We start from the raw sequence: 14,311 nt of genomic DNA, 5'->3' as shown, positions 1-14,311 counted from the left end.
CAACAGAGCAGAAACAAATATTATGAAGTCACACGAAATGTACAAGGCTTAAGGAAGGACTGCGCGTCCCTGCAGCTGATGTCTCTGTTTGCTGTAGTTGCTCCGGGAGGCCTCGCTTTGTCTTTGACACTGTTATTACATAATGTCAGGCGGCTTCTTGCACCCCTAGGGATCCAACTTTGTCACAGAGAGCACTTATAGGGCACGATGATTGACCACCTTATCACACAGGAGCTAACGCAGCTATCTCTCTCTCTCTCTCTTTTCTGTCCTGCAGATGCAGCTGCCAGGAAAGCCTTCATCACAGAGGTGAACTAAAAATCTTATCCAATCAATCTTTTTAGATCCATTTGTATCGTAAATCTAATTTTTTTTACCATATAGATCAGCGCTGACTAACATCTGACATAAGTATTTTCAACATCAAATTCACAAATTCGTGTTCCTCTGAATAAAGCCCCTTTTCTCTGGCATTACCCACAATGCACAGTTCTTTAAGGCAAAGAACTTAAAGAACTGTAAGACAAATTGCGTCCAGTAAGACGCAATTTGTCTTACTGGACTCTGCTGAGAGTTTAATTCTCCTTAAATGCCAACTAAATCCTCCAGTTCAATTGGGATTTCTTGCAATAGTGCCAGACATAATATTACCTGGATAACATTTAAGACATCCAGTTCAGCCTCTAAATTATATAAAATATGCACAGTTTGGGTCTGATTGACTAAAGTGGTAAAATATCTTTCATGACCACAAATGGGAATTGAGTCTGAGATTTTGACTCAGGTTAGAGTTTTTTTGTAAATATCTCAAAAAAAAGGGTTTAGTTTTGACTTAGACTTACAATCCAAATACTTTGATTGGACTTTCGCCTTAACAATACTGTCGAAGCCTTGACTTGACTTTAAGTTGCACTCCAAAGCTTCAATACTTTATTTGGATTCACACTGTAAACTAACTGATTTACTTGTGCTATAAAGATTCATGTCAATACTTTACACCTACACCTTAAAGTCAGAATGATTACCTTTAATTTAAAAACTAGAGACTTGATTTGTGCTTAAAAACTCTAGACTTGACTTGGGCTTGTTCTTTAAAGATTCAGGACTTGACTCTGACTCGCACTCCAAATGCTTGAGATTTGCTGCTCTGCAGACTTGAGGCTTGATTTGGACTTGTTCTTCAAAAACTTCTGATTTGACTGGAGCCTAAAGAACATTTTAAAGACATGAGACTTGAATTGAACTCACGCTCTAACATCACTAGCCTTGACTTAGAATCACGCTTGAAAGACTCAAGACTTGGAAAATCTGACTTGTGAAAACCTTTGACTTCAGTTAGTTCAAATTTCAACTAGTGAAATGAAAATGCCAGATGTAAAGTGTGTAATATTGTATTAGTAACTGTATTTAATGAAAACCTTGTTGTTCTGTTTGCCGTTTTCTGAGTTATGGTTAGTTTGGCTGTCATCATAGTTTCTGCCTGAGCCTCTACACTCCCATGCCTTGTAAAAATAATGCCGATTACCTTTATTGATGTTTGAACTGGTATAAATATCAATATAAGACCTATTTGCCTCGGTCCATTTTCTCAGATGCCCTCATCTTCAGGCCAGCCTGGCCAAGGAAAGAAGATTGGCCACAGAGGGGTGGACGCATCAGGAGAAACCACGTACAAGAAGGTGCTGTGAAATGCCAAGCGATTACTCTACTACTCTGGAAAACCCCTCGATGCATTTTGAGTTGTTTTCAAGTTAATTATTCATGTCTTTTCTTCGGCCGTCACCAACTGCAGACCACATCATCGGCGTTGAAAGGTGCCATCCAGTTGGGAATCGGTTACACAGTCGGGAACTTGAGCTCCAAGCCGGAGAGAGATGTGTTGATGCAAGATTTCTACGTGGTGGAAAGCATCTTTTTCCCCAGGTCAGTACTTTGCACAATGCAAAATGATGCACTTCTAAATATTTTATGCGAAATTTTGTAACGTAGATGCCAGTCAAATATTTATAAATCCAGAATGCAATAGAAGAACTCTGTACAATTTGGTGTGGCAGTGTCAGTCACTTTGTCTTTTTATGAAAATGAAGTGAAATGGAAAATAAAAACAAAGGGGAAACCAACTGGAAGGGACAGGGAGAGTCTGGGAGTGAGACGTGAGAACAGGTGAAGGACCTGGCAACTAATCCTGGATCACAATAGGAAGAGCTGACGAGACGTAGAGGTCTCTGTGCTGGGAAGGTAATGGCTTAAAGGAGGAACAGGTGAGACTAGTTCACCGAACATGAGATGGCTGTGAAGTTTGGCTCAAAGGGCAACCGAGAAAGGATAAAGAACACGACAAACCACAAGCAAAGACAATAAAACACTTGGATTAAAGAAAACGTGACTAAACAGAGCCTGACCAAACACAAGAGCCACCAGAAATAAAAGACCAAAACTGTCAAAGCAACTGTGGAACAGGGCATTCTGGGAAGACGGGAAGTGTACGACAGAAAACAGATTATCAATAAAAAGCAAGAACCACAAGTGAACACAGAACTCAAACTAGACCTTAGCTTGATGTCACTTTTGTAGTTGCTTATTTAAATCTGTTATTTGAAATGCTTTTTAATCATTTTTTTCTGGTTTTATTTTGCTCTCCAGTGAAGGGAGCAACCTCACTCCAGCCCATCATTTCCCAGACTTCCGCTTTAAGACGTACGCTCCTGTGGCCTTCCGCTACTTCAGAGAACTGTTCGGCATCAGGCCGGACGACTACCTGGTAACACCCGCTGTTTTTACTTCCAGTGTTGTAGTAGATTTTGTTTTTGTACTTTTGCGCTTAATCATTCTCAGTCACGGAAAGAGATTTATTAAGATGGAGTTTCAGAAGCAGAACTGCTGCAGACCCAAGAGGAATACATTGTCTTCTTCCATCAGAGTATAAAACCAGCGTTGATTCACCACCCTGTTTAGAGTCGAAAAAGCACAATTAACCACTGTTTAGTTGTGTGTTTGCTTGATTTTTGTTTTTTTTTGCCTGTACATGTGTAATTTAACTGCATAGCTACGAACAAACAACAGAACAAGAGAGCGTTTATTTAAAATCTTCAACAGGTTAGTGTGAACAAATTGTTCAGTAATAAAAATACGGAATACAAAACTAGTATAATTATGTGAGGAGTGTGATCTTAACAGCAGTTCAGCATTTTATCAGCTTTTGGCAGACAGCTGTGCAGCAGTCTGGTGGTTCTGCTTCAGTTGTTGTGGTATGATGAGCCCGATGGCAGCGGGTTCAGAAAGTTTGTAGAGAATCAGTAAAGCGTCTCTAGACAAAGGTTCAGAGCCATTTTCCCGCAGGGCCCTCTTCCAAATTACAGATGGTGTACTACTATTATGGACATTAATGTAAGCAATCAGTGAATTTACCTCTATTGGCCATTTCTTAAATGTTTTTTTTCTTTTGTAAAATGTGTTTATTTTCCCCTAATGTTAGTTGTGTAGGAATGGACAAGGCTCTTTATGTAATTGCTATTAATATCATGGCTTTCCATGAAAAACATGAGTTGTCAGTATCACCTAATCGGTTCTAAAGTCGGTCCAGCGGACATTATGGGCGTATTCCCACAGCTCAGCACCATCCAATTAGTCCAGGGTGAGGTGTCGGGGCCAGACGATCCCGTTTAAAAACTGACAACCTTTTGGCACACACGTTATTTTGAGTGTGCCAGAACAGGATGATGGCCTGCACATTATTACTGTCTCTGACAGATCCACAGTCATGCTTCCCGCTCTGAAACTGTCAGAGTGAGTTGCAACAAGGCCGTCCATCGACAGTATGAGGTCAAGCGTGCTCAGTTTGGTTCTCATCATGAAAGATTTATATATAAAACAAGAAATACATGATCCAAAGCAAAGGGGAAATGCTCTTTAAATACGTAGCAAAAGTATTAAAGCAGATGTCTTATTAAGAAAAATATTGGACCAAATATAAGGCCTGTCAAGCTATGTTGTTAAGATACCAACAGGAACGGACAAGTGTAGCCCTGCAGGACAAGGCTTAATATTCTGCATATATAATAGATGTTTTTACATTCTTTTATGGGAATAAAGGAGATAATGCAGTCTGACAGTTTTAGTTCAAAGCTATGGTTATGCAAGTCAGTTTTAAAATGACCAGCTATTTTCCTGAATTTCAGCTAATTAGCTCTCAGGGCGATAGATTCTGCATTAACAACTGGTTGGTTTCTCTTTCTCCGTGGAATCCTCATAAATATTTTGGCTGTTCATATTAATATAGTTTTCATAAAATGATGGAAGGCTCACACCAGCATCATCCCCTAGCAAAGTGTGTTCAGGTTCATCTCCTGAGTGCTAAATATCATTTAATACCGATAATATAAACATCATGTTAGGCTTCTTCTGTCTTCCGCTGACTCTTGGTTGACAACCTTGACCTTTACTCACACGACACTCTGAGCGATTTTGAGCTCGTGTTGACAGACGGCTGATGTTTTCTGTTCATGCATCTCTTATTACAGCCTAAGAGCACAGAGCCAACGGACTGGACACATGCTTGATTGAAAGACGGTTTCTATTTTTTCCTCATTAACAGATGATTGTAGCTTGAAAAATAAATCAACCTTTTTTTTTTTTTTTCAAATGCTTCCCCTGCTTTAGCTCCTAATGTGCAGCATATTAAGCATTCGTGTACCAATGGTCAGGTAAAATGTATCTGGATCGTTTAAAAACTAAATGAAAATACGAAGGCATAAAGTTCACAATAGTATTTAATATTGTTATTTTATCAAAGGGTGTCGTCTTTTCTGCCCTTATCAAATTCACATGTCCAGTTCTGTAACATACTTGTAAATTAAAAGCAAATCAAGCTAAAATTATGCTAAAAAAGGATAAAGGAAATTAAGGATATACTTTAATGATGCTGATTTCCTAGAATAGGAACAGTGGTACATTTTAAAAATGCACTAGTGTGGTCGGTTTCTGTCTCCCTGCAGTACTCCCTCTGTAACGAGCCCCTGATCGAGCTGTCCAACCCTGGAGCGAGCGGCTCCGTCTTCTACCTTACGAAGGACGACGAGTTCATCATCAAAACTGTGATGCACAAGGAGGCTGAGTTCTTACAGAAGCTGCTGCCTGGATACTACATGGTAAGCCAAGTCCAGGCATGTGTGTGGGAACGACTCTGAAAAGTTTGAAAAAATACGGATGTGGGGGTAAATCCCAGAACCCCGTAGTCAAAAGAAACATTCCTACCTGGCGGTGGGTTTTTTTCCTAATCATTGAGACACATTTCATGGTATTAAATCGATCTGGTTCTCTGATTTAAGCACAGATATCACTAAGCCTGTTTTTCTACAGTCAGTAAGGCAAAGTTTCCTAAGCAGCGTCGGTTTAAAGGTGAACACATGCACTGTAAAACATTTGAGCCACACTTAGTTGTAGCTGGTTTTAGATTTTGAATTTATACGTGTGAGTTTGTGTCACCTTTTTCTGTCCTTTTGTTGTTTACTACCTCCAAGAGTTGAGTAAGCTAGGGTTAGCACATAAAAAAAAAATATAAGAAAAGACCTACAATGACCTACATTCTTTGTGTGTTATTAAGGCAAATATAAATTTTTTTGGCTGAGAACAACTAATCACAGTGCTCAGTCGTTAAAAATAAATGTTGATGAATTCAGTTTGATGTTTGATAAAAATTCATTCTCAGATATTTTGTTCCTACAATTTCAATCAAGACAACTGCTAAAATAAGCAGTGAGTGAAAATGATAGTGAACTGTGTTCTTGTTCAGCTAGGTGAGGACATTTTTCTTTCATTATGTGAAACAATTATTTGATATAAATCACAGCTTTAAGTTATATGAACTCACAATTTAAGATTAACCAGCTTTCAGAACTTTAAACCACAACGTTTAGACACTGTGCCTGATGAACTTTAATTTCTGAATTGCAACAAAAACATATATTCTTTTGCGTTTTAAAGGGAGCAGGAGAACCTTCATTTCCAAGTTAAACCAAGTTCATATGTTTTCCAGTGTACCGTTCGTGTTTTCATCTTAGCTGATGATGCAGTTTAGATCCAAGGTTTATGTAAGATCCTGGAGGTCCCTGTGGTCGGTTTCCATGCAAAACAGACATTAGCGGCTCTTATCAGATCTGACTGAGGCCCGCGGCCAGGCGGTTTCATAAGCCACTGGCTGCTGTTTTGCTCTCGCCGGATGTTCTGTTCGGCAGTCGAGCCTAACGGAGCACGACTCTTCTGACCAGGAGTGGCCGAGTCCACGAGCCGCTCTTGAACGAAGCAGCTCCATGTATGTCCATGCGAGGCTTTAAGCCTCTCAGGTTCATGAACCCTCAGCCTGGTGTTTATTCATGTGCTGACAGCCTCAGGCAAAAACCAGTGTTGGAATAATTTTACCCCTCTGGTGTTTTAGGAACTCGGCTCTTTCTGCTTGACTTGATGTCAGTACAGTCTGGGGCTGATCTGGTGATTATTTTCTGAGGGTAACCAATTAATAATTGGACAGCAACAGATTCTTAATAGAATTTCTTTTGTCGTATTTGAGTAGAACATTTTTGCAAAGATTTTTTTTTTTTATCTTAAATGTAAAATGTATATATTTTTGTACAGTTTTGTCTTAATTACAGCTCTCCTGTTGTTCTTTCAACAAATGGCCTTTTTTTCTGAATCTGTATACTCCAGCTAACGATTAATCAATTATTAAACTAGTTGACGATTACTTCAATACTTCATCACGGTTAACCCGATTAATCATTTCACCTCTAGAAGAACCAATGTGATGACTGATCAGTTGGAGATGTTAAAGGCTCAGCTTGGTGACTGCATCCTCTGAAACACTTTCACAGGTCTAATGGGTTGTAAGGAGGCGGCTTAATGAGCGCACGGGCGGTCGCCCTCACATGGGCAGACGGCAGCCTGTTTTACACACTCGCTGCAGACCTTAAGCAGAAACATCAGAGTAAAATGTGCAAACTGCTGTTTTCTTGGAAAAGGAGCTGATCTGGAGCCGGTTCTTTGGCTCTGGGCAGCCGGCTGATGTCAGTGATGTAACCGAGTCCCTGCTGCCTCTTCTCTGTGTTCGTTTTACATGCTTTGTCCCCTCCATCGCCTCTCCCTCATGTCCCTGTCCTCATGCTTTGTCATTCTATCTTTGCGCTGAAACTGGTCCTCCATCCCTCCTCTTCCTCTCTGCTGGTGGCTTGTCACCACCCTGCCCTCCTAACATCGGAGGAAGAGTCGTCTGTTGCTGAGGGCGGAGGACGCTCTTTCTCCCCATGTGTTTTCATCCCCTCCATCATCGTGACGCCTCTTTCCACCCATTCCTACCACAAGATGAAGGTCATTCGGCATGCGATCAGCCTTCTAAGCCAAATCTCCATCTTCCCTCTCCTTCTCCGCTCCTTAATGCCACACGGTGTCTCTTTATGGGAGCCACGCTCTCGCTTTCTTTCCCAGCTCTCATTTCTCTAATGGGACAGGTCTGGCCCAGCTCCCAAGGTCAAAGCAGGTTTTTTCTCGGAGCGCCGGGTCCTACTAACCTCATTTGTGTGGACTGACTGCTGAAATATTCAGCGCGGGTCGGAGACAGGAGACGAGCGCTCCGCGGAGACAGAAAAGGCTGAATGGCGTGAAAAGAGGAGCTAATAAAGCTAAAGTTACTATTTTAAGTCTAAAGAATATTAGATGGCCTTGTTTAAATGTTTGGTCCAAGCCAAAACTGATCTGATTCTTGCCATGAGTATTGGCAGTAATGTGACGCCGTATTGTCTCAAGTCACAACATGAACTTTATTTCTGTTCAGTAAGTCAAAAGTTCTGCAGAGAATCAAACTGTGTTTAGGTATATCCCTACCTTGATTCCTTCTTTCATTTCTCGTTTCTTCTGAAATAAGTGAATAAACTCAACAAACTCATATGAAAGCCATCCTAAAAAATAACACACAGTTGTTTTCCACCTATATTTGAAAGACCCAAAAATGGGTCTTTCAAATAGACAATGACCCAGTGGCTTAATGACAACTAGATCTTTTTTTTGGAGTATTTTTATTTTTATTTACAGATTTCCTCTTCTTCTTCACCTATCCTCTAAAACAAAGGCGTCGCCCATTTTTTTTTTTTTACTCCCCCTGTCCAATCTGCTCTCCTCCAGAACTTGAATCAGAACCCTCGTACGCTGCTGCCCAAGTTTTTCGGCCTCTACTGCGTCCAGTCGGGCGGGAAGAACATCCGCGTGGTTGTCATGAACAACGTGCTGCCCCGCGTGGTCCGCATGCACCTCAAATACGACCTGAAGGGCTCCACCTACAAGAGGCGAGCGTCCAAGAAGGAGAGGGAGAAGGCCAAGCCCACATTCAAAGACCTGGACTTCATGCAGGACATGCAGGACGGACTGATGCTGGACCAGGACACGTACAACGCCATGGTTAAAACTCTGCAGAGAGACTGTCTGGTGAGAGAGAGGATTATGTTTCATTCTTTCATCCATAGGAGGTGAAGACTTTATTTTAAACAGAGCTTCTTTTATGAGCAGGACTTTTATAAAGCACTATCTTTGGCTGTAAATCAGGTCTACATTTGCTGGCTCTGTGTTTGGGAAAGTGTGTCTGTGCAAGAATGTATTTCATACGCAGATGCAGACATATTTATTATCACCTCTGGCACTGGTGTGCATGGAAGTAATCTTTTATTACTGCAACACAATCTAACTCTGAACACTTTTGCTGAAAATTCATCCCTTATTGGGAAATAATTGTTTGAAACAAAGTCAGCGGTGGAAAAGTTATTGGTACCCCTCCTTTTAATCATTTCCAAAACCTCCTTTTGCCAATAATCCAACCCCAGATAGTATATATGTATCTGCAGTAAAACAATACTTTTTGTTTCACTGCAGTTTGATATTTCTAAATTTTTCAGTGAGAGCCTTCATTCTCTCCCTGTGTTTCTTAATATATTTACCAACTCCTTTATTCAGGTTTAGGTGTCGCATAAGTGTACGCTGCTGCGCGTTTAAATGCGTCCGTATTTGTTCTGCGCTCAGGTGCTGGAAAGCTTTAAGATCATGGACTACAGCTTGCTGCTCGGGGTCCACAACATGGACCAGGCGGAGAGGGAGAGGCAGCTGGAGGGGTCACAGGGCGGCAGCGACGAGAAGAGGCCCGTGGCCCAGCAGAAGGCCCTGTACTCCACCGCCATGGAGTCCATCCAGGGCGGCGCCGCCTGTGGAGGGTCCATCGACACTGACGACACGTGGGTTTAACCAGCTAACCGGCTCACTGACAAAATGGCCGTCTTCCTACTCTGAAAGGACCAGTGTATCAGGAATCCATAGTTTAAAAAAAAAAAAGATCTGAAAAACTTTTGGAATTGTGTCTTTTAATATGATTTTTAAAAATTAACAATGCAGAGTTGAGTTTAATTTTCTCTCATCAGTGCTGAAGATAAAGCAGAGCCTGAGTATCAAGACTGTGATTTCCTGCGTGAAAATGAGATAATTCATCACCAAAAATGGGATTTAAAACAGAAAACAATTACCCACTCTAAAAATAATGGAAGTAGCATGATCTACTATAATTAGACCAATATTTATGTTGGAGAAAGGTTGTAGCTCCAAAGCTTCAAATGGTTTTTGTACGTTTTCCTTGTTAATTGAAAGGCATCCAGCAAAAATATATTTAGTCTGTTGTCAGCAGTAAAAACCAGGATGTAAGCCAGTATTTTTTGAAAACATTTGCTGCGTTTAGCCGGGTTTTAATGCAGCAATTAAGAGCAGATTTGGGAGCACTGAGGAGTAACGCAGCTGCCCTGACGCAGACTGACAGAGCCGAGGCTGCCGCTCAGTCTGACCGCCACCAAGATCTGTTTTCATGCTTTTGATGAAAGATGTTTCATTTCCCGCTTTACTTCCTGTCTGATTCCAGGATGGGTGGCATTCCGGCAGTAAATGGAAAAGGAGAAAGGCTTCTTCTCTACATCGGAATCATCGATATTTTACAATCCTACAGGTGATCCTCCTTGAAATCGAGCGATGATGATTAGTTAAATCATAAATCAGTGAGCCTTACACTGTCCTTTCTCAGACTGGATCGCTTTAGGCTACGCATTGACAGTTGTATATTCAGTGTTTGCTGGTGAGTTTCCCATATTAGACCTGCTTAACATCTTTTAACCTCTGCTCTGCTTTGTTTCTCCAGGCTAATAAAGAAACTGGAGCACACGTGGAAGGCTTTGGTTCATGACGGGGTGAGTTTATAAGGTCCTCACAGACGTACATGTGTCAGATACGCCAACTCCCTTTGCACAACTTGCACACAACAATGTTGTTTTCAGTCATCCCATCAGATTGTTTTCTTGAAACAAAAATTAACCCTCAAGTAAACCAAGAAGCGGCTTTCTTAACCATCGATGTTTTTTTACAGACATCGCGTGGGCGTCAAATTCACCGCCCTACCAGAAACAAAATACTAAAGTTCCGGCTCGAGATTTTTGTATGAAAAAAGAAAAAAACAAAAATTACCTTTACCTTTACTTACCTTTTTTCAACCTATTAAAATCAATCTATGTTGATATCCACAGCAAAAACACAAAGTTTTAGTACTTCTTGTCTAGTTTTGTGTGGAAATATTTTAGGACGCTTGAAATAAGACAAAACTAAGTTAGGAGTAGCTTTACAGTACGATAAAGTTCCACTGGTAGATTACTTCACTTATAACAAGACATTTTCCACACAATATAAGTGACATAATTAATATAATTAGTGGGGGTTTTCATTAATATTAAGGACATATTAACTTAAAATAAGGTCCTTGATCTTGCTGAAAAGCTACTTGTAAGTTAGTTTTGTCTTATTTCAAGTGTACTAAAGTATTTGCTCTAGAAATTAGACAAATGCTGAGACTTTGTTTTTGCAGAATCCATATAACGAAACTCTGTTTAATTTGAATATGTGTACTGCTTGGGCTTTTCCCCCTGAAGTCACGATGACAGATTATTTTGTTTTCCCGTGTGTTTGTATTCTGCTCGTCGTCCAACACTCGGGTTTAGGCTCTACATCACTCCAGAGTCCACGCTCGAGATTAAACCAACTCATTAGTCTTCCCTCCCACTCTCTCCCACTCTGAGCCACGCTAACTCACAAGACGTGTGTGGGAGAGCAAGCCGCCTCCTCTGCGTCACTATGATGAACGCTCAAAACTTTCCTCATATTACACGCAGCTGATGAATGTGAGAAAAGACGTTACTCATGCTGTGTAAAAGTGATGCTGAAGCAGAAACCTAATAGCGCAGATTCTCTCTCCTCGCTCGCTTCCTCCGTCTCCTTCAGTCTCCTTCTGCGCTCTGTTACTCTAAACCAAACACCAAGTGTCATCTGTCAGTCTGTTGGCAGTGCTATCCCACTGGGCTGATACATAAATAATGAAGCAGAGTGTCTGTTGCCTCGTCTCAAAGCGTCCGTGGCAGACGTGTTTGTGCGCGATGCTCGGGAGAGCAGCTTGACCCGGAGAAAAAAAAAAATTTACTGGGACACGGAGAGGGACAAACAGGCGGCTTAATCTGGCTCTGATCATTTTATTAACGCACCATTTGTCTTATGAACTCTCCTCGTCTCTCCCGCAGGACACCGTGTCGGTCCACCGACCGGGTTTCTACGCCGACAGGTTCTTCAAGTTCATGAGCAGCACGGTGTTCAAGAAGAGCTCATGTGAGTTCACTTCATCACCCAGACACTCCCTTAAACAGTCAGATGGAGCTGTGTGTGGGAAGAGCCACAAAAAGACAAAGATTCCTCACACCGTTTTTTTTTTTTTTTCCAGCTGAGTCTTAATATGAACATTTGATGCAGACGGTGAAAGCCTTGAGAGGCGCCGCTTAATGTCGTGTGAAGGGGGAAAAATGTCACTTTGATCCCTCTGCACTGCAAAAACACATAATCTTACCAAGTGTTTCTGGTCTAGTATCTAGTGGAAATATTGTAGCACAAATGAAAAAAGTCTAACCTAATTTAAAAGTAACTTTTCAGCAGGAAATATACGTTTATTTTATGCCAACAATTCCTTAATATTGATGATAAATTACTAGTTCAACTGGCAGATTATTTCACTTATAACACGACAATTTTCCATCTTGTAAGTGAAATAATCTGCCAGTGGAAGTTGTTTTTTTTTAAATCAATATTAAAGAATTATTGATGTAAGATAAGCTTCTATTTCCTGCTGAAAAGTTACTTGTAAGTTAGTCTTGTTTTATTTCAGTTGCATTTGAAATCAAACAAAAGTAATTGTTTTGCAGAAATTTTGCGTTCAGATCTAAGATTTAGTGTTTTTAGTGTGCATTGCTTCATATTTTGAGATTTTACCACAACTTAAAGAGAGGATGTTTTTTTCTGATATGTGCATAAAGTGGCTGTTGCAGTTTTTTTTTCTTCTTTTTTCTAACTTCGGGCTAATATTTTAATCATATTAGCTTATGTAACACTTAGTGCTGATGTGTTTTTTCATAACACAAATCATTGAATGTGTCCCGATTGCTTTTCTGTGTGCCTTTTGCCTCAGCTCTGAAGTCCTCTCCGTCTAAGAAGGGTCGCGTGTCGTTGTCGGTGCCTAAATGCGTCGGTCCTGGTGCGGCCTGGTCCGCCAGCCAGCTCGCTTCTGAGAGGGACGAGAACATCTACGACCTGAGAGGAGCCCGCAGCTTCCCAACGCTGGAGGACGAAGGTGAATGTTGTACCCGAAATACTCCTGAAGACATTTGTGAGTGCTAAACCATCTGAGCCAATCTGAGTTAACGTCCTTTTTTCCTCATTACGCCCAAATGCAGCACACCTGCTCCTAAAATAACTACTGAGCAAATATCTTCTTTCTGCACTAGCGCTGTTTGCCCATGTTTAAATATATATCACGACTGCAATTTTAGTCCAAATCGCCCAATATTTGTGCAGTATTTTTAAAACAAATAGCTTCATTTTCTCTAAGGTCAGAGGTTTTTACTATTAGGCGGATTAAGTTGGGGGGGAAAAATACCGCCTGCTGAAAGCAGATAGTTTGGTGCAGGAAAATTAAAAGTGGAAAAAGCAACCTGCTCCCTTACATAAAAGGGGTCAGGGATGCTGCTAATAATTATACGTAATATATAAGATATATTTCAGAGTTTGTGTTTAAAATGTCTCTTTTATATATTCGGCACGTCTCATGACTGTGGAACATTTCAACGAACGCTTTACATGGACAAAAATGTTTTTCTTTAGTGGAACGCTGCAATCACCTCCATTGATTTTAGAAAAATTACCTTTTTTTTTTAAGTCTCAGCTTTTTGTCTCCAAAAAAATGTGTTTAAAATGGATAAGTCTTTCCACAGCATCACTGATTTGATATGATTCCTGAGATCTTTGGTAAATGAAATGAAAATAAAAAGCATTTTATTCTATCTTTGATAACATCTGTCTCTTTTATGTTATTAGCAAAAAAAATAAATAAATAAATAAATAAAAGATCCCTGGCTTGTAGTTGTGATTTTGGAGAAGAAAAACGTTTAGCGCAGTACATCAAGCTGTGTCCTTTTCCTGCCAGGTCGACCGGATCTTCTTCCTTGTACTCCCCCGTCGTTTGAGGAGGCCACCACGGCGTCGATCGCCACAACTCTTTCGTCCACAACGTCTTTGTCCATCCCCGAAAGATCTCCGTCTGACACGGCAGAGCATCCGCGCTACAGGTACACACTGGCAGACGGTAACACCACCATTTGATTCTAGATCAGTAGCCATAGAGCCCACTTGCTGCCAGAGGCCATTTTTTTTCTCCAGCGTGTTGGTAGAGGCAGTTTTTAATCGTCGATTAATACGTGCTCTGATACTGATTTGGTTGAATTTGAAGATATTAAAGTTATAGACTGAAGAAGCATCAGAAAACAACTAAACAGCTGAAACTTGTAAATAAGTCGATTTGCTTAAAACATTTAATCAGGCGTTTGTGTAAAAGATTTATGAAATCCTGAGCCCCAGAGGTATCAAATGTTATATTTATTTTGGATTGTCAAAGACACTTTCACAGGTTTTTCTCCGTAATAGTTTATCAAAATTAATTCATTTCAGATAGAGAATAATTTGCTTTTTCATCGATTTAAAATGAATGAGGCAGAGAAATGTACTCTGCTTTATTCTGCTGCTAAGCTGCGTTCTCTTTTATATTAAAAGGTAATTTGAAGTTCTTTAGACCGACCTTTAACTGTATGTTGTGATGTCAGCAGTTTCTAATGTGACCACTGAAGGACCCACAGTGAAAAAAAAAGCCACAAAAAAA

The 14,311-nt window shown here is 40.5% G+C and overlaps 1 protein-coding gene across 2 annotated transcripts in view; it reads left to right on the top strand.

The window, feature by feature from the left end:
* Window positions 1-277: 277 nt before the first annotated feature.
* The window catches only part of pip5k1ca (phosphatidylinositol-4-phosphate 5-kinase, type I, gamma a), a 28,371-nt gene continuing 14,337 nt past the window's right edge, over window positions 278-14,311 (top strand). For both annotated transcript variants that reach the window (XM_044128889.1, XM_044128887.1), the window contains exons 1-12: window positions 278-309; window positions 1,593-1,679; window positions 1,793-1,923; window positions 2,644-2,761; window positions 4,995-5,147; window positions 8,170-8,469; window positions 9,058-9,266; window positions 9,938-10,021; window positions 10,211-10,259; window positions 11,634-11,718; window positions 12,569-12,730; window positions 13,583-13,724. In XM_044128889.1, the coding sequence (XP_043984824.1) occupies window positions 1,593-1,679; window positions 1,793-1,923; window positions 2,644-2,761; window positions 4,995-5,147; window positions 8,170-8,469; window positions 9,058-9,266; window positions 9,938-10,021; window positions 10,211-10,259; window positions 11,634-11,718; window positions 12,569-12,730; window positions 13,583-13,724 (1,520 nt within the window). In that variant the 5' untranslated portion in view covers window positions 278-309. The remainder of the gene's footprint in view (window positions 310-1,592; window positions 1,680-1,792; window positions 1,924-2,643; window positions 2,762-4,994; window positions 5,148-8,169; window positions 8,470-9,057; window positions 9,267-9,937; window positions 10,022-10,210; window positions 10,260-11,633; window positions 11,719-12,568; window positions 12,731-13,582; window positions 13,725-14,311) is intronic.

Source organism: Gambusia affinis, linkage group LG10 (genome assembly GCF_019740435.1).
Source record: "Gambusia affinis linkage group LG10, SWU_Gaff_1.0, whole genome shotgun sequence".
NCBI lineage: Eukaryota > Metazoa > Chordata > Actinopteri > Cyprinodontiformes > Poeciliidae > Gambusia > Gambusia affinis.
Note: the sequence above shows the minus strand (reverse complement) of the source record. Positions and strands in the feature narration are given on the sequence as shown.